Raw genomic sequence first — 21,705 nt, 5'->3', positions numbered from 1 at the left:
CCATCAAGTCTGCTAAGCTGTAGTTTGATTTGCTGCTTCTCGTTTCCATTTCTTTTTTTTCGTCCCACTCTCTGACACCAATTTGTTACGTCTCCGTTCGTTCATTAATTAATTTTCCGTAAATTCGTTCCAACGAAACTTTAGCGACACGAGTCCTTTCTTAAATAAAACTGGTTTATTCTTTCCATATACAACTTTACCGATACACTTAATTTCAACAGTCGCTCTATGACAAACGCTAGAATGTCTCACGTGCTCATGCTCGACAATACTCAGTTCAATTACACAATCTCTGACTGCAGTTCAATTACTCATTACACCGTTGTCCCGTCACGTTGTGAACGTCTCACATATACAAGACTAACAGATATCTAGTAAATGCTAGGGCATTTTTGAAGGAACAGGATATCTCTAGAAAGAGGTGGCGTGATACTAGTCACGTGATCTCACTGACACAACACTATTTATGTGTAGAAAAAATAAGACTTAAGGTACCCTAGAATGATGAAACCATGAGAAAACGTTGAGTTAATGAGAGTAATTCTTGAACTCAAGAAATTTTAATTTTAAATATTCAAAGTTTTTTGTAATGCTTATAAGAATAAAATTATGTTATCTATACTAGAACATCAGTTTTTATTTAATGAATTTGTGTGTATGTCAAGGTTAGTGCAGTTAGTGCCTTTGCCCAAACATTACGCCGTTATACTTCGTTAAATCATTTGGCTCAAGCTGCTAGAGCTGTCCTGCAGAATTCATCTCAGATAAACCAGATGTTAGCAGATCTGAATCGTGTAGATTTTCATAATGTCCAGGTTAGTATTCTGTTTACGTTTCTAAATTTTATAAACACAGGCCTGCTCCCAAGCATGCTCAGCCTTTTGTCCACTAAAGCTGAATTAAAAAGAAATATGTTTTGTCAATTTTCAAACTATTTTAAATTAAGTATTACTCCTTAAACTCTACTTCTTTGGTTTGAAGTTTTTAGAATATCATATTTAAGGATCTGATTTTTATTGTAGTACTTTGTGGTAAATAATGATATTAAAGTGTTAAATTATAATTTGGTGCTTTAAATATTACAAATATTAGATTAGGCTTAGCAAGTATAATGTGACTTTAGCTACAATTTAGCTTATTGGCAAGTTTTAAAATAGGTTAAATGTATTGTGTTTTAAAAATAAACTTAATCAATTTAGTGAGAATATTGATAAAGATGGTAATAAAATAGTGTAAAATACTTAACTTTAAAGTTTGGCTTCACATCGTTGTCAGTATACTACTGGCATTTAGCGTTTATTTATTTTCGGGCTACAATGATTAAAAGTAATGTAGGTGTTAAACATTCAGTTTTTAAGATGCAATAGGTGTAAAAAGTGGCTTTTATTTGGGAACTCAGAACTAGCATGCACTTTTAAAGAAGTTAGTTGTGAAGATGTGTGATCTGTATGTACATTTTGTAGGTTGGAGGAGAAAATGGAAGCTATCCTAAATATAGTACAGGTAGTAGGTAAAGAAAAATGTAAACTGTGGGAAATGGCAGCTGGATTTCAAGAGAAACTTGAGCTTTTGCATGAAAAGGATACAGTAGTTCATAAAGGCTTTCAGGAAGTAAAAAAACGGTACTAGTAGGGCTAGTAGTAGTGGATTTAACTGTAACGAAACTGGTTATATTAAGTAATAGATTTTAACCTTTATCATGTGCAGATTACGAACTTAAGGATAACAAAAGGGACAGATAGGTATAAGAATGAAAAAGATTGGGAGGTTATAGTTATTGGTGATTCATTTGTACAACATATGAATAGGATGGTTTGTAAGGTAAATATGGAGAAAAGAATTAGATTATGCTATCTAGGAGCAGGGGTAGAAGTTATATCTGACAGAGCAAGTGATATAGTAAAGGGTGCTAGCAGTGATACAGTCTTTGTAGTACACATATGGGCTAATGATGTAGGGAAAGGTAGGTACAAGGTACTGATAAAGACATTAAAAAAGAGCCATAATAACTTAATTCTCTCAAGGATAGTGACAAAACTTAATTGTAGGAATGAAATGATAAGATTACTAGGACTGAATGCTGGGGTTAAGTTAATATATAAGCATGAGCAGGTTGTTGATTTGTGGGATCAGTTTACTGGTAAATGTGTGCTTTTTTGTAATGCATGGTTTATGTTTAAATGAGGTAGGGGCTGGCTTGTTTGTAAGGGCTATTAGTCAACTGTAAGGGAAGCTTCAAACTAGGATTAGACAGTGATGAGAATCAGAATAATGAACGAAATAATAAAATATAGAGAAAAGTATAGTGTAGGAACAAAGTACAAAAGTTTTAGTGATAGGCTAAACTGTTATTATTGTAATGCTAGAAAATGGATGACCTTAGCAGAAAAGAGGATTTTGATGTAAAGGGAATAATTGAAACCTAGTTAAATGTACACAATTTTGATGAACAAGAATTTCTCTGAAATTCGGGGTTATAGATTTTTTAATAGTAATAGAGTACTAAAAAGAGGGGGAGGAATGGATGTGTAAAATGTAAGTTACATCCTGTTGAAGTTGAAGAACATCTGGGTGCAAGTGATCATTACTCTATTAGGTTTCACTTTTTGCTGCATATGGAAATAAATAATAATGAGATTTTGGTTCCAAATTTCAAAAATACAAAGTTTGAAGGGATAAGATAAAAATTATCTATTATGAACTGGGCATCTGAACTAACTTTGATCAGTCTCTTAAGCCATCCATGTAAAGCACTGTTGCTAGTGGCAGTTCAAATATGATTTTAGGTTGTATTTACAGAAATATTGAATATAAGTCTAAAGAAGTTATAGTTTCATCATATAGATCATTGGTTAGGCCAAATTTGGAGTATTGTGATCAGTCTTGGCCTTCTTACCTCTAGGAAAGACATTGAGTTATTTTAAAGGACTACTAAGAGAATTCCTGGAATGGAAAGGTTGTCATACAAGGAGAGGATAAGATCCCTAAAATTGTTTTCTCTTTGAAAAAAAAAGGCTAGAGGGATCCGATTAATGTGTTTAAGGTTGTTAAAGGAATTGGTAGTGTTAATGTATCATCTTTTTTTGTACTTAATAGTGAGAAGTTTATGACTAGGGGGATACAAATATAAATTTTGGCAGGGTAGGAGTCATCTTCAGCTAGGACAACTGTATTTTTCTAAAAAAAATTTGGCCCTTGGAATTGGTTGCCTTCAGATGTGGTGGATGCAGTTAATTTAAGGGAAGGCATGATAAATATTTGAATGATAAGGGCTAGCTTTGAATGATGTTCTTAAATTGTAAGTACGTATATGTAGTGATGAAACAAGTGAACTAGTGTAGCTTGTCAGTCAATCACTAATATGCACTGCTGATCAGTTTATTTTTGTTGAATAAATTGTTTACTGGTAAATTTTTGCTACAAAAACATACACTCATAATAGGTTCAGAAAACACAGGAGTGCCATAGTTTTAAAGTAAATGTTCAGATCTGTGTTTAAATAGGAACAGGCATCTTGGGTCTGTCAATGTGAAGATGAAATGGTACAACATCTAGAACAAGACTTCAAGATGACTCTTCAACAACAAAATTCTCTTGAACGGTGGGCAGCTTGGTTGGAGGGAGTTGTTAATTTAGTCCTACAACCCTTTGAGGGACAACCTGATTTTCCAAAGGCTGCTCGTCAGTTCCTTCTCAAGTGGTCATTTTATAGGTGTGTAGTAAAAAAACATTTGTTAGTAGGTAACTTCCATTTAATTTCTTGACAAAATTAAAGTCAACCTTTATGTATGCTATAGCTAGGTTCCATTAGTTACAGCAGCCAGTTAAGAAATGTTGTCCAGTAATAAAAATGTCTATTGTTTTGATGGATTACGTAAAGATAAGGCATAAGGTAAAGCCTGAATAAAGAACATTATAATGGTTTCAGGATAATATTTAGTGCTTCATTTCTTTGAATGTGATTGTACTGGATGGTTTCTGTTTTACATATTTGTGGTCTGCATTATAGAATATATAGAGGTAATAAATAATTTCATCATGAAATGGATTAGCTAGAAAGATAATTTCAAATAACAATTTTTATTCCCACAGCCACGTGTTTCATAGTATAAGAAAATTTGTATAGTAACTAATGTGTATGAGAAGAGATATATTGTGTCATTTTAAATGTTTCAATTTAAAACAAATATATATATGCAGAATATAACTCAAATTAAGCCTTTTTTATGTTATTAAAAACATCAGTAAGCTTAAACAGAAGTTTTTCATACATTCTTATGATACTAGGTGAGATATGATGAAGAGTATTTTCATTTTATGTTTTGAGCTGTTCCAGATTTTTAAGATATATAAACGTTTATGAATTTCACTTTGTTTCAAGAAAAACTTCTGAAATCAACTGGAAGATCTTTATGTCCATTGAAAAGACTAAATTTCAAAAATTATGAAAAATCATTTGTTAAAAAAATCACAGAAAACATCTCAATTTCAATATAGTTTCCTTACAAAACAAAAACAATTATTATTCTAAATGTGTTGTGTTTATTCAGTGACAGTATCTTTACATTTTAAGTGTTTAAGAAATGTAAACACTTTAAGCTACCTTTTTTAAATTTGTAGAAAAATAAAATATTTTGTAACTTATATATTATTGTTGTAGGGTTATCCAACCTGAATACACATTACCTCAAAAGTAGATGTATTGTAATACATTTCACACTATTCAAGGCTTAGTGTGTAAAGTATAACTAGTTTAGAATTAATAAAAGTATTGTTTTTCTTTAGCTCCATGGTTATCAGAGATCTCACTCTTCGTAGTGCTGCTAGCTTTGGTTCTTTTCACTTGATTCGACTTCTTTATGATGAATACGTGTTCTACCTGATAGAACACAAGGTTGCCAAGGATATGGGAGAAACTCCAATAGCAGTAATGGGAGAAGTAAGTAATAATTCCAGATACCTACAATTAACTAACAAGCTACATGTAGCAAACCTAAAATAATGTTTCACTCTCAGAAAATCCCATTCAGAAACTCTTTATATTTATCTGATAGTCTTATTTGCCTCCCTATTAAATTTTCCATGATAACTACACATAGCACACACCCTGATCATTTAAATATTTTTAAAAGGTTTACTAATGCTTAAATGACTAATGAGATATACAACATTCTTAATAAAGTTTTTAAGGAATGTATAATAGGTATAAGCTGCTAGAGAAACAGAAGTGATTACCCATGTAACATCATCATCTTTTATCAAAATTACAACAAATATTAAAAGTATACCAGTTTACCCACCTGATGCATAAAACAAGTATATATTATAAGTATTTACTCTAACAGTTTTTTCTGCATCAAGAATAAGTAACATACCTCCAAGCTTCAATATAAACGATATTTCATTATCAACATCCACAATAACTACATTCTGAATTGTCTAATTATATAAAATTTATTTTCCTCCTCCTACATGTAATGCTCAAGTAGAACAACAAGAGTATAGGGTAGAAAGAAAAATTGAAATAGGGAATTGAGAGTGCAGACACAACACATGACATGGAAATGAAAACTGAGCATTTAATTAAACATTTCCTTTCACAATTAAGAAATCAAAACTTAAATATTATAAAACGTTGATACCAAGCTTATGACCTACACTGATAATAGAGTAGTGTAATTACCTTTTGAATGTAACCATAAAATGGTCATGACATGCACACTTTGACCCTTTCGTATGCATAGGGTCCACTTTTGTTTAATATATAATGCCTTACTTTTAAACCAGTGTTTTTGGAAAAACATAAGGCAAATTCTAAAAAGTCTGGACCATTTTTTTGGATTTTGTAAGTAAACAGTTACAAACTTTCTGAGTTGTTTTTTGGTGTACCTCATTCATGAAAAGCTTTTTTCTTAAACTTATATTCAGGTGAACATGAATTTAACAAGCTACCATGTTCTCAGATCTAAGTATTCCTTAATGCATTTGGAAGAGAGAAAACTAGTTGTTGGTATCACTTCCTCAGTTTATTCTATGCTTAAAAAGTATTAAAAAGTGTGCATCATTTTTTCTTCTATGATGTATGTACTATCTGTGGTGAAATATCAATTAAACAACCACCTTGTAGTGGACTGAATTTGGTTCTATAGAAGGTTTATGATTCATGTACAGTAAAGTTTTTGTGAAATGTTCATCTTTGTACTCTTCGATAGTTATCTTAGTTTAATTTCTATCAATTTAAACACGGTATGTTCAAGCCTTTGAAAAACATCAATCAAAAATAGGCTGCTATTTCTTACTGACAAGGATGAATTAGTGAAAACTGAAAGTGTGTCTAGTGCTTTAGCTATGGTAGAATCAAGGGCTGGAAAATATAAAACTTACAATAGGTCAGATTTCTACTATAATCTTCATTTTATAAAATATTATCTAATTACAAGCCTCTATTAGAATTACTGAGAGGCAGCAAGTATGCTGTCAAGGTAAGGGTAGAAATCAATCCATACCTTATTAAAAAAAAACCATTGAGATACTCACTTTGCCCTGATACAAAAGCTGAACAACTTTGTTGTATTCTAACAAACTAATATGAACAAACCTCTTATTTCAGTGCATTATACTTCATAGACACATTATTTGCATAAATGGAGTAAAGCAAATCCAATAGAAAATAACATTTGACCTGTAATCTCACCTACTGATTTTTAATTTTCAAAAGAACATTAAGATAGTTATTGGAGCATATTTTATTACTTTGATACATAACCTCCACCACGAATGTTTGCAGCTTTTCTACAGTGCATGGTCATTAGTATATTCATTTTCTTAATTATTAAAACCATGCTACTTTATATTTAATAATTTTGAAATTAAAAGAAATGTTTTCTTAATTATAATTTTAATTGTGAAATAAGGAATAATTGTAATCAACCACAGTTATGTTACTGTAAATTCCATTTATACTTTGATTCTGTCTTATTATCTTATGTTTTACATGAATTTACTTAACTTATGAAATGAAAGTCTGCCTGTCAATAAATGTGTAAGTTTAAATAGTCCTTTTTTGTCATCAGCTTTTAAATTCAAATCTTAATTTCTTATCTGTATTTTTATACAAAATTGAAGAATAAGTCAAATACTAGTAGAATGGATAAAAGAAATTCATTTTCCATTGGTCTTTTTCATATAAAATTTCTTTATTAGTTAAGCAGAAATTGAAAACATATTACATTCATTGTCAGCTAAATTTTCGGTAAAGTAATATACAGGAAAAGCATGAAAGTTCTTCATTAATTATCAGAGGAAGCATACTTTTAAAAAAAAATGCATCAGAAGACAGAACTGTTATGATTTAACTGTTAAGTTTTTTATTTGTTTGTTGTGAAGCATAAAGCTGCACAATTTGCTGTCTGTGTTGTTCCCGCCACACTGGTTGAACCCTGTATTTTAAGAGATATAAACCACCAAGCTAACCACTGGATTACTGGTGGCATTTGTCATAAGCTTTAAAAAATTAATTATAGATAATAGTGCTGATGATAAAATAAAGGTTTTTATGTGGTGATTTAATTTGAATTAAAATTTATTTGAAGTTGTACTGATATTATAGGGAAATGTGTTTGGTATTGTTTTATTGAATATCATTATTATAGATATTGTATTTTTATTATAGCAACTAATTGATTTTTTTTAGATAGTCACAAGCATTTTGGCTCATGTATATATATACTTTTAATTTTAAAGGCATTACATTACTCTGTTGGCCTCTAAATGGAATACTTTGTATATGTTCACATCCCTCTCAATGTTGTCTCTTTTTGTGTTGCAAGCAATAAAAATGTCAGTATACTATGTGAATATGTACTAAAAGTATACCTACATTTGAGTTGTAGTTCAGTCAGTCATGTGATAGATACATAAACAAATGATAGACTTTATGCAAGGTGGTAGAAATTTTTTAATCAAGTGAAAAGTGATTCACTAAATTTAAACAGTTCTGAAAACATTTCCAGACATATTTTTTTGCCAGATTGTTGCTAAATGCTGCTTTTAGCCAACCAAAGGACAGTTGGAAAGTTTTAGCCTACTTTTATTTAACAAATCTAAATATTTAATGAATACAAACTTTCTTCTAAAGAATTTAATGAGATCCCTCTACCTTTTAGAAAAATGAACTGTTATAATATCTGTCATAGCTAACACTGCTCTTTATTTACTACTCTTAATCATTATGTACTCATAAATGAAACTTTTTAAACTTAACTAACTCAATTCTTCAGATACTCCTGTTTGTGTACACTTACCATTTATATATATATATATATATATATATATACAATAACAAGTTATTCAAGCCAACAGCTTGTTAATTATGCAAGAATGTACAACATGTATATATATATTTAGTTTATTACATAACAATTACATCTCTTACATCTATGCATTTGTATATTTCTGTGTGCTTTAGTTCATTGGACTAGGAGTAAAGCTTGATGTGACAGCCAAGTTTCCAACAGTACGCAGGAACTCCACTGATGCTGGAGAAAATGGCTCTTCAGAAGCTTTAACCAGCATAGAAATATTACCCAACAACTCTCCTCTAAGTAGCAGTTGTAGCACTGGAGCCTATAGCAATGGGCTGAAGGACTCATCTTCAAGTTTAACCTCCTTTCAACATGGTCTTATTGTACAAAGCCAACTAGACATCAGTGACAGTTTGTCTGAAGCACCAGACCTTGAAACAACATTGGCACACAGTAAAAAAACTAAAGACATGTGACCCTTTGTTAATTTAGTATGACTTTAATAGGAAGGAATTGGTTCTTAAATTAAGGCACCTTCCAAAACTGATTGTCAGGGAAACTTTGAATACAAAAAGATATTCACTCTAGTGCCACACCAAAAGTTACCTTATTAGAGATGTATTTTTCTGCACAGGATTGTCCTTGGTGCATTGCAGATTTTTCAATTTTGTGCTCTGTTAGTGAGGTTTGTAATAAAAGTGCCACCTGTTTTACGAAATTGCAGGAATAGTAGTGGCATTTTAAAGTTTGTGTACTGAATAAATATAAATTTTTGAACTCTTCTTGTAGATAGAGTGGTGGAAATTTCTTTGGAAGTTTATTTGTGCAATCATAAGTAACATTTGGGTATTACATAATATTGTGACCTCAATACAAAATCCCACCTCTCTTGTTTTTCTCACTTGTGTTGCAGATACATTGTGCCCCCGGAAAAGTATGTTTACACTCTTCTCCCCCCCCCCCCTCAATTTTTGTTTTCAAGTAGGCCTGATACTATTATTTTACTTAAACCACTGAGATATGTTTCTTACACTCACTTTTTCTCCCACCAACTGAAAACCAACCCCCTACACATGACCTCCCCATTTTCCTATATACTAATTTTGCAATTCCAAATATCACCTGTACTGTAATGTTAATACCATATCGGTTGTAATGAAGGCTTTTGAGATCTTGAAGCAACAGTCTTGTACGTGGTTGGGTTACATATCAGAACAAATAAAATGTATTTACCATGTTTAGCAGATTTAGCATTCAATGAATGTTGTTTATGGTATGAAGTTAATACTGTAGATGTTTTTTAACTGTCCACATGGATATGGTGATTGTCTTTATGTTGTTGATGCCAAAGAGGTCACTGAGATATAATGTTGATGAAATTAAAGCATTGTTTAGCCACTACCAACAGTCATAAATTATGAATTTTTATTTCAAATGTTTTGTCTAAATGTAAATACATAATTGTTATAATGTTTTTCATGTTGTTTGTAACAAGCAATTGATTTAGAACTTGAGGGCTTTCAGTTTGTCAAGCAGCCTTGATCTAGTTGAATTTTGATCATTTAGTCAGAAGAACAGTTCACTAATCAGAATAAATTAATAGTCACAGAAAATAATATCAAGAAATGTATTTCTATGATGAGAGTTTATTTTTATAGGAGCCAATAAACTTTAGGTGCACAACAGGCAAATGAGCCATAATCACAACTAAAGTGAATGCAACGGAAATAAAAGTTCACAATGTCATGCACTCAGGTTTCTTGCACTTAAGTTTATACAACCTATTGTTTTTAAGTGTTTTATTTTCATTTTGTTTGATATACACAAGTTAATTATTATCTTAAAGAACTATATACCTGTCTTTAAGTTGAAAGATTCATCCATTTCAGAATGTGAAACAGGGTTTATATCCATGTTTATCATTAGAGACGATAAATACTTATGGATATAACCTGTTGTGCCTTCTGAAGTAAATTAAATAAATTTTCTGATTAAAAGAACAACGACTGTGGTTTTTTAACTGAGTTTTTTTTTACTGTGATCTTCTAATTCACAAATATACTTCAATATTAATATTATCCTTGGACTTTTTTCTTTCCAAAGATTTACAGTTAATTTACAAACTAAGCCTTAATACTTTCACTAGTTATAATTTCGAAATAATTTAAGAAAGATTTAAAAAGATTAAGCACTACCTAGTCTCAAACTTTAATGAAATTATTAATTTCCATTTTCTTTTAAGTATTTGATTTGAAAACAATATAATATTTTTATTTTTCAAAATATGTAGTAGACAAATGTGACAAAATAAGCTCTTTTTCTAAAGATTATTGTTTCAATTGAAGATATGTTGAACTCCTTAAGGAAAACAACTAATAAAAGTGCAACTTATAATTATTTACAAGTAATACCTTTAATATTTTATACTAAAACTTCTTGGGTAAGTTAGAAGGATATGTGAAGATGAGTGAGTATGATGTTCATCAATACTCTGTTGTCTAACTGTGTGGTTACCAACTGAGGACCAGCTAGTTCTGATCCCAAATTTTCATGGTTTGTTCCATACCTTATTAACTTTTTAAATTATATTTTCAAAACAGTATACTTCAGTCGCTATATTCTGGAACACACACATTTTGGTTTTCAGTCATCTGAAGTCTCCCCATGGATCAGAACCAGTCCAGAACTGCCTATTGAGAACCTCTGGTGTAACCTGTTATTTTTTTAAGATTAAGAAGACAACTAACTCAGTATTGGAGCACTAACACTGTAACTAAACAGCATATTAATTGATAAATAAATATCATGCTGGTGGAGTGCAAATCAAGTTAATGTTTATTTCAGTGAAATATTTAAAGTATTTACCTTATTAATGAATCATCTTACTTTTGTTTTATGTTCAGGGTGTTATTTTTCATTTGAATTTGTGATAATCTTTGCAAGAGCTTTGGGCATTTTTTGGTTAATACCATCATACAGTCAGTTGATTGTATTGATTTTTATAAAAGTTCTTTTAGAACTCTGGCACTGTTGATGTAAAGTGTAGATACAGTTGTGCCATATACATATGTTTATTACCATTAACTGAAATAATTATATGAATTTTCCCTATTTTTTTGTGTATTCTTGAAACCATTGAAGCTGTACTTCAGCTTAATACATCAGAACTGTAAAAAGTGGTGTAAAATTCATTTTGTTAGTTGTTTTTTTTGTAACTATATAAATATAAAAATCTGGAACTAATTAATTTATCTAAAAGAATTGTCTATTCTGGGCAAATGTAACATTATTTTAAAAAATTAAATAGATTTCCCAGGGTTTTTCTGCACCTCTTGTCAACATAATTGTATGTGTCCCATGTAAGATTAAGACAGATGATTGTAATGTTTTTCAATTATTTGTTGATTAATGCTCCTAAGGGAGACATATCAAATGAAAAAACAACAAAGAATTTTTAACAAATTTTTGGAGTTCAAGTACCACTAGATTTGCAGTTTTTAATAATACATTTGTAATGGTGTTACAATGTAGCTAACACAGTGTAAAAAATATATTAAACTAATTAACAGGATGTAGTTAAAACTGATGAAGTTTTTAAAAGTCATTTAAAGAATATGGTTAAAATAAATGTGCTGTTTATCAATTATGTTTATCAAGTGCTTTCATTATCTGTTGCTTTTGAAGAAAATTTTTTTCTTCTAAAATATCCTTATAGTTTACTCTCAAATTATTGTCTTGTTTTTAATATCATTCACTACCATTAGAATCAACATATTGCATCATATTGAGTACTTTTTTTTTTTGTCCAGAGCTAACAAAAATAACTGTATAAAATCACTCATTTTCTATGTAACATAACGTTTAAGAACAACAAGAGACCTGTTGCTATATCAAGGCTGACCAATCCAAATATACTAAACTATATATATATTGTTACGTCTCTGTTCGTTAGTTAATTTTCCGTATAATTTCTTTCTGAAGAAACTTTAGCAATACAAGTCCTTTCTTAAATAAAACTGGTTTATTCTTTCTAAATACAACTTTGCGATACACTTAATTTCCATAGTCACGCTATAATTCACAACGAACGACTGACGTGCTCGACTCAACTGTCAATTACATTACAATGTTGCCGCCACTTTTTACCGGGCTTATATATACAAGAATACCGCATATCTAGTAACCTCTCGAGGCTTCAGGAAAGGACGTGAACGTTCGAGAATATGACGTGTTACTAGAGTCACGTGACCCCCGAAAACATTTTAAGCATAACAAAGTGTGATCCGATATCAATGAAAATGATTCACTTATGTAAAGGTACATATGACATTTTGTGAAACATCTGTACGTGATGGAGAAAAATTGTATATCATTTTCGGATTCAGCGTACAGGAATTACCGTAGAACATGTAAACATTTCAAGACAATAAAACCATTGTAGGCCTGTGTAATCAATCATCCAATGTAAAAGATTTGCTAATAAATCATTAACAGGGGCGTGCGCAGGAACTTAAATTTGACCGCTATTGGGATTGAAGGGGGGGGGGTACGTTAAGTGCACATGTATAGAAGTAAACAGCAGTACACTCACCAAAGTGATGAATCGTATACATAGAGTCGTTGGTGGATCCTAGCCCCTGCTTTCACCCCCTCTCTTGTGCATGCCCCTGATCTTTAATCTAACCTAACTTGTATTTTTATACCATTCATATCATTTCCTAATCTTTCAAGAATATTCCAGGTTTCACTTCTATTGTATTTCATTGATTTTCAACCTTTTAAAAAATATAACTTACAACTCTGCCTATTTCTCTGTGTTGTACTCTGTGAGCAGTTAGATCTGCTTTCTCGAGTTGATTTTATTTTATGCTGTATAAGAAAGATACTTACACCAGTGGCGAAGTTTTCTTCCACCATTTCAAAACAAAGTTTGTTAATTTTTTTCTTCTAATTTTATTCTTTTGGATATAAGTGCTTCACTTGACTTATGATTTTTTACTGGTGTGTTATTATGGATGTAATACTTTATAAAAGTGAGTTTTAGCTAGTAAAAGAGTGAATACAATAGAACACTTTCGAGGTTGTACCTTTTCATTGTACGACTTTAATGGGTACGTGTTCCCAACAATATTGCAGTACCACATTGTATTATATGTTTTCCTTTCCTTTTAGTTTAAAAGTTAAGTTCACAATTTTTTTTCTCTGTAGTTCTCCAGGTTGGAACATAGCATTGCTCAAGCAATTTCCTAACTTTAACTTTCTCCAAGGACTAACTGGGTCAAGTGGGGATTAGTCGCCTTTTTGCCTAATTCTCTTGCAGAAATAACAACTTTTTAATCAGCATGCTCAGTTATTCTTTTTGACGAATCAGGCTTTAGTTGCAGGTGGACTCGTCCATGATCTTCACTGCTCGTTGGCCAACTGATCCAACAGGCACCACCAATCACTGTTTTCTTGAGACAAAAACTTTAGAGTTGATTACCACATTTAGAACAGTGCTGGGGCCTAAGAGAGGAAATTTTCTCATACATTTCAAAAGATTTTTATCTAGATTTTCTCATAGATTCCCAGATACTTTACCAGATTTTTCATATGTTCTACAGCAGATATTTTATTAGACTTTAAGCAGAGTTTACCTTAGAATTTGTCTTAAAGTTTTAAGAAAGCTCTTTGAATTTTGCCAGTTTTGCATATAATTCACAAAGTTTCTGTGGTATATTTAAAGATATTTCAGTTAGATTAGTTTGAATTCTTAAAATTCTCGCCTTCTTCTGTTGGAACAAGGTCAGAGTATTATTTCTGTATAGTTTTACTTTTTGAGAAACTGTAAGTTCCCCAGTGACTATAGAGTTAACTTCTACTTTTAATTATAATGAGCAGGTGAACTCGCCCACGAGTTAACGTATTGAGTAAACGTCTGCGAGCAAACAGTGAGTTCGTTTAGCGTATTTAGCATTATTTTCTTTCTTATTTTTGTATAAAGTTGGTTCAACAGTGTCCCGTTAACTTGAAGACACTCTCTTTTAAGGTAAGGCTCAGTCTTATGCTAGTCTATGTTACAGGGAGGAGAAAACGTACTAGCAGAGGCTTTTGGTTTAATAAAGTCTTTGGTGCTCCAGGAAGCACACTTACGCAATCACTTGCCCTATTGTAAGTTGTAGTATTAGCTTTAGTTGTGTAATAGCGTATTGTTGTTTGTACTGTAAATCGTGGTGACTTTCATTAGACATTTTCATTCTGTGTAAAATCTGTGACCTGTTTCGTTCTTTGTGACTGAAACGTCGCAACCGTTGGGAAACACACTCACATACGAGATCCGCTAACCTCCTGTTTTCCTAATCCAGACTTCTCTACTTCGCTGGAAATTCTCAATATACTACACTACTAAAATAAAATAAAAGTAAAAAATTCAAGATGCTTTAAATGTTAGATCACTTCTAGTCCTCTGAAGCAAATTATCCATTCTTAAATAAATTTGTTGGCGACTATTCGAGCCAATGTATTTACCAGTGAATATGCTTCAGTACACTTAGGGAAGCAATAATTTATAATCAGGATGTAGCAGATGCATTGACCAGTTTCAGGGATGGGTTCTGCAAATTCCAGGGATATTCTGAAATTGAGAAACTACAATTTACTGATGAAGTTTCACATAGAGTAGACTTCTTTTTCTAATCAACACACAAGTACAATGTTAACATCTCTGCGGGAATTTAACCAGTAAGTCGTCTTCATAGGTTGGCTACAGTGCGAGAAACTCTCAGGGGTCCTCCAATATATGTATCATATACGGTTTATCGAATCTTGGCTGTCGGACATTAGTTGCATCACAAGTTGAGCACTGAGCTTGTATGGGCTGTAGTGATGGAATAACACTCCCTCCAGTACCTATATTTGACCAAACAATTGCCATAAGTTAAGTGTTTTCATACTACATTCACTAATTTCTGATAGTCATGCTCCACTTCGCTGCATGTTAAGTAACATCCAAGTTATATCCAGGTCCTTTAACTATTCTTCTCATAGCTTTTTGATCAATGCATCTAGTATTCATTCATCAATGGAACTTTCAGTATTTGCATGGTTCGTCATCATGATTAAGACTGAGTTTCACAGCAATATTATGTCCAGAATTAGAACATTCTGTAAACGGATAATATTCTCACCTGCTGAAAAGAATCTTTATCTGCACACGCCGCTGTCCCAGTTGGTGTTGCACAGTGAAATTATGCTTCTGCAACACTGAGATCCACCATGCAATATTACCATTTTGGTTTTATAAAGTTCCTGAACAATTTTAATAATGAATGATCTTATTGAACAGTATGCTTTCGACCATATAAATAGTAGCAAAAGTGGCACTTGACAACTGCAAGTAGTTTCTATTATACAGTAATGGTGATTGGTGGACACTTGTGTTTGGCTCATATATGTTATCACAATGTTCCACACCATCCTGCATACTTGTAACAGCACTGCTTTGATTCTACTGTCGTTGGTATTCATATTCAGGATGAGTTGAGCATCTCTGCTTGGATAAGCTGGATTGGGTACATTAACCAAGGCAAGTTTTTATAACTGGAATGATTTTACACAGTCCTCAGTCCATCTAAAATAAGGTTCATCCTTCTTTATTGCTGAAAGTAGTGCTGGTACTGTAAAAAAATATTAGCCACAAAACATCTGTAATAATACAAAGCTGATAAATATTTGATGTTTTTTCTTGTTTGAGCTAGTCTACCTTGCTTTTAATTTACCACGATCTATAGTTACTCTGCCCTTACTCACTGTGTCTGAGAAACTGTACCAACATTTGCAGAATAAGATATTTCTGTGGCTTCAGTTTCATATCTGCTTGTCAAAGATATTGAAATACTATGCCTAACATCATACCTTTTGGCTTCTGTAATGCACCAGCTACCTTTGAGCACCTGATGAAATTTGTAATCATGTGGTTTGAAGTAGTAAATGTCTCATTTACGTCGATAATATCTGGTGTTTGGTGCACGTTTCAAGCCAAAAACTCATACAAGCCTTCTACAGTGCTGAAATTGGCTCTGCTTTTGTCATACGGCTCAACTTGCCAGTAACTAGAAGCGACGTATAATGAACCTAAACCAGCAGGATCATTATAATGCACCGAAAAACTTGTATGTATGAGTGTGGCAACAGAAATGCATCAACATATGTTACTGCATCACCCATATGACGTCTACCCAAAACCATTGTGCACCTCTTTTCTTTTTTTCATATGATCACTGCTGGTGATGATCAAAGACTTTCTCAAAGTTCAATGATTCTGTCCTTCAGCATCTAATCTATTTCAATATGACAGTTCCTTAATAAAACATGCATTTACAGTATCTATATTTTGTTGGGTGATGGTCCTATGCTACTGTTTGTAATGTTTTTGTCCCCAGACCGTTTCATGCTCTGAATACTACATTGGCAGATTGTGTCACTGTCTTCCCGAACTTTCTGTGGGGGTCTGTCTGTCTACGCGATCTCTGACTGACAATTTCATGCAAATATGCATTTCCCTGTTAGCATGGTGACTTTGAAATAACACTATATACACCACTAGTTTTTCTCATTTCTCCTTCATGCACAATACTGATAACTGTTCCAGCTGGTACCTCTATTACATTTTGTTATAGTTACAAACCATAATTAGTATATACCTTGCCCTTGGAAAGATAATTATCTGTGCAAGTATGACTTCTTTTTTGTTAGAAAACAGTGTGTCCCAGGCAGTGCCTTAACATGGTGTTAAATGATGATGAAGCCTGAAGTTGCGTACATAGAACTATGAAATCTACTTGTGTATTAGATGTAAATGTAACATGTCCAACACATACACTCATGTAGTCCTGTTATCATATTTTGTCGCCATTTTATAATTTCACCACAGAGCCATAGTTCACTTAGTACACAGGCTATACTAGTAAATATCTTCTTTAAGACATCTAAGCCAAAATGTTGATACTCAAGCCAATATTCTTGATGAAAGTTTTCACATGCCTTGTGATGACAACAACAACAGTGATGCAGCGTCGAGCTTGTCCTTTCGCTACAAGCTGATCGGTGTTTGTGAGGGAAAGTTGTATTCACTGGACAGAACAGTGGTTTCTGTGGTAGTGACTAACATAATACGAGATTAAGAAGAAAGCTAGAAGCACCTGTATCAACCAATAACTACACTTTACGTCCATGTATTTTCACATACCAAGCTCACCAAGCACTGTAGAAATAGAGGACAAATGTTGTTGTTGTCCCCCAGATCAGTGGCGAGACCTGATTTGAGCTTGCTAGTTAGTTTAAATTAATAGACTTTACAGCATTAACTGTCTGTTCTCTCCCTTGGTAAATATATGCGCTCTTGTGAAGGTACAGGGATAGTACGCCCATACCAGCAATAACCAAATTGTCCATAGTTATAACTGGTGACTCTTTTGTTCCTTCGTAGATCAGCATGTCTTCTCATCTGCAGAACAGTGACATAAATAGAATGGGAAATTAGTGGTATTGCTGCTGTTTGGCTGGCAGCCATTTAGGTTGAACTAAGCCACTATTGGACATCTTTGGGTGTGGCATCCTATGTTATGACATCTCACGACGTAGATTTGGCATACTCAGGTGCTGTGTCTCCAGTGTAAACACTGTAGCTATTGTTGCAGAATTCTTTCACACCAGTTACAATTCCATACCCTGTGGTCATGAACATAGCCTCAATCAGAAATATAACATCATTGATATCCAAAGTAATGTTACGTGAACTTACCAGAAGGCTTCTCTACAAACTTATTGACCAGAATTATCTTACAGTTTGGCTATTATGGTTCTGGCATATGCTTTATAGTGTAAACGTTGCAGCTGATTGGTGTATGCAGCTAAGTCTTTATTGGCACCGTATTTATAAGCCTCGAATTCCTATTAGTAATGGACTTACTTTTCTACGTTCTAATCACTGTCACAACTCTTTAACAAAAGGCTTTCCAGCTGTTGAATTGGTCAGGTTTTATCTACTCCACAACATCTAAAACATATTCTGTATCATTTGTTCCTTTGTCTAAAGATGCAATCGAAATTGTCTTTTACTAAATTCCTGAAAACTGCAAACATGATTTGTTTCATCTTACTACTTTCTGGCAGTTGTGGGCAAAGGCAGCATACCACCGTGTTTGTCATTCTCCATGAACGACTGGTGAGCTAATGTTGTTTGACAGCTATAATTGAAATATTCTGCTAAATGTTAAACTAACATTTGTGCTTGCTTGAGTTACGCATTGCCATATCAATAACATCACAATTCTGTGTGTTGCATAAAGTAAACGGTTTGCTTAGACAACTAGCTCATGAAATAGAATATATGTTCTATGATCATGCCAAGGTACAGAAAGTAACACCTCAAGACCTTGATTACATTTAGTATGTTCCAAATCAAGGCTTGGAAAATTCTAAAATTTACTAGATATAAAACACACACTACAAGAAAGTAAAATATGTGTTATTTACATACCATAAGTGTCAGTTCATGTATTCTCGAGTTTCATCTATATGGACTTAGAACTACATTTCTTTTTAAGTGTTATGCATTCCCTTTCTTCAAAATAACTTTTTAATGTGATTTGTTTTGACACAATGTTTATTTTCCATGAAATCAATTCCTGTTAAGAACAATTCTTTTGACATTTCATGTTTTACTATTAAACTATTTATGTTGGAAATGTCAACTTGATTTAGCTGAAGATTGTGATTTATAGTTAGACACATCAAGTTGTGTATTATGAGCCCCACCCCAGTGGTACAGCGGTATGTCTGCGGACTTAAACCATTAGAAACCGGGTTTCGATACCTGTGGTGGACAGAGCGCAGGTATCCCTTTGTGTAGCTTTGTGCTTAATAACAAAATACAACTGTGTTATGAAGGCCCATAGAAATGATAAAAATCAACATATGAGCATTTTAGGGTATGGGTGTACATTCAAACATTTTATTTTGTTGCACCTTTGTTCCTAATCTAGACGATTCTAGATATTTATGTTGTTGCTTAGTTGTAATGAAGTTTAACATAATGTTACGACAGCGGGGGTCACGTGACGCTAGTAACACGTCATATTCTCGAACGTTCACGTCCCTTCCTGAAGTCTCGAGAGGTTACTAGATATGCAGTATTCTTTTATATATAAGACCGGTAAGAACTGACGGCAACAATGTAATGAAATGTGTAATTGAACTGCAGACAGAGATTGACGATTGAATCGAGCACGTCAGTCGTTCGTTGTGAATTATAGCGTTTGTTATAGCGTGACTGTGGAAATTAAGTGTATTGCAAAGTTGTATTCAGAAAGAATAAACCAGTTTTATTTAAGAAAGGACTTGTATCGCTAAAGTTTCTTCGGAAATAATTTTTACGGAAAATTAACTAACGAACGGAGGCGTAACAATAATGTGACGGACCCAGTCTTATTGGCTCGGACAAAACGGGTACTGCGAAATTTTATTGACAGAACTGTGGTTATGATTACCTCTTATTCTCGGCTTTTTATTAGGATCATATAAATAACCTATTTTTCAGACAGTATTATAAATTATCAAGCAACAATAGATCATACAAATATTGAACTTTAAATTATATAATTGTTGTAATAGTTTATAATGTTCACTACGTTCGTTTTGATTATTTGGTAAAAAATAATGCAAGGTACAGTCCATTTCGTGAAAGTGAAATAATTTTATTACTTCTACCACAAGTTCTACAAGTTCACCAGGCGATAGGCTTATCTTACAAATAAAGCTAAACAGCCACTTGTTAAATTTACTCTTACATATATAACACAAACTCAAACAATGTCCAGCACTAAAATGACTTTCTAACTAACTCACTGATTAACTTTGGTGTTTATATATTATTGCAGTATTTTTTCCTGTTCCAAGGAAATTTGATACGTGTTAGACGTCATCAAATCAAAACACTCAGGCAACGTCTGGATGTTACAGAGGAATGTGTTATGACTGCACGTCATTGTCAGCCTTCTATCAGAATCATAAAAATGATGTGTTTTTAAGACAAAATTGTAAATATTCAAAAGGCCCCCTCACCAGATCTGGTTTCTCTTAATTTGAACTGAAATGTTTTGGACATTTTTTATTGGCTAAAAGGAAGGCATTTCCCGCACTATTTTAATGTTGGATCTGCAAAAAGTGATTTGAAGTGGTAAGGTGACTGAAATCCATCAGTACATCGCGAGCTTAACGGCCAAGTACAAGAAGCATGGAACTCTCCAAATTACACGCAGAGATATTCAGGAACCGTTTAGAACCACCTTAACAGATATTATGCAGCAAGCCAAGTACAATATTATGCCTGTAGCTGCTCTCAAAGTGTTCATGTCTGCTCATCCTACTGCAGGCTATCGTGATGCTTCGACTTTACTTACCAAATCGCAGGTGAAATCGTTCGTATCTCAATTGAAAGCTAAACATAAGAAAGGTGATAGCATAAACATAAAGGTTGGCAATTGCTTAATTAATGATGTTGATAATATGGCTTTATTGCTTTATACTGAATTTACTCACAGCAGGTAGACCTTAGTACTAGCTAGTATGGAGACTTGGGGATGCTGTATTTCCAGTAAACATTTATCAATTAACAAATGAAAACTCTCGAAATTGTCTCGAAAAGATACGTCCAAAACCACCCTCTTTGAAAGTTTCCGGAGTGAACTTGCTTTTAATATTCAACAAATTGTAGTGTAAAAACACCCCTTGACTCCTGAGGGACGTGTCAAGTAACAATATATTATTTAAATGTTAAACTTTTAGGTTTATAATTGCTGTAACGGTTCCTTACGTTAGGTGGGTTCCATTTTATTGTGTGGTAAAATAAATTCAAAATCCAGTCAACATAGCGAAAAGGAAAGCAGTTTATTTCTTTTACAACAAGCTCTACAAGCTTATTGAGCAATAGACCAAGTCACAAATAAAATTAAACAGTTGCTTATTTGATAAAAATTTCCACTTGTATCTACCCTATAAACTCAAAAATTGACAGTACTAAACAGATTTACTAACTCATTCACTCACTGACTCTGGTGTTTTTATATTATTGTTACGACAGTGGAAGTCATGACACGCTGGTAGCATGCGTGCTGGAGTTTCTAGAATTATCGGGGAACACCGCGAATGTCCGAGTGTTTGCTAGACGCCCTCTTTTTTAGTATATAAGCCTGGCGAGAAAAATCCAGCGCAAGGGCAGAGATAGTTTGAAGAGATAGATTATTTTGAGCCCCCCCCCCCAGTGGCACAGCAGTATGTCTGTGGACTTACAACGCTAGAAACCAGATTTCGATACTCGTGGTGGGCAGAGCACAGACAGCCCATTGTGTAGCTTTGTGCTTAA

At 33.0% G+C, this 21,705-nt stretch overlaps 1 protein-coding gene across 1 annotated transcript; it reads left to right on the top strand.

Moving 5' to 3' along the window:
* Window positions 1–399: 399 nt before the first annotated feature.
* Window positions 400–11,946, top strand: LOC106475411 (DNA-binding protein RFX2-like). Its single transcript, XM_022379524.1, has 4 exons — window positions 400–815; window positions 3,504–3,712; window positions 4,786–4,939; window positions 8,468–11,946. The coding sequence occupies exons 1-4, from the start codon at window positions 774–776 to the stop codon at window positions 8,777–8,779; spliced, it is 717 nt and encodes a 238-aa protein (XP_022235232.1). The 5' UTR covers window positions 400–773; the 3' UTR covers window positions 8,780–11,946.
* The last annotated feature ends 9,759 nt before the right edge of the window (window positions 11,947–21,705 follow it).

The sequence above is a fragment of the Limulus polyphemus genome, unplaced genomic scaffold (assembly GCF_000517525.1).
Source record: "Limulus polyphemus unplaced genomic scaffold, Limulus_polyphemus-2.1.2 Scaffold8537, whole genome shotgun sequence".
Taxonomy (NCBI): domain Eukaryota; kingdom Metazoa; phylum Arthropoda; class Merostomata; order Xiphosura; family Limulidae; genus Limulus; species Limulus polyphemus.
The sequence above is the reverse complement of the archived record's forward strand: the minus strand, read 5'-3'. Positions and strand labels throughout refer to the sequence as shown.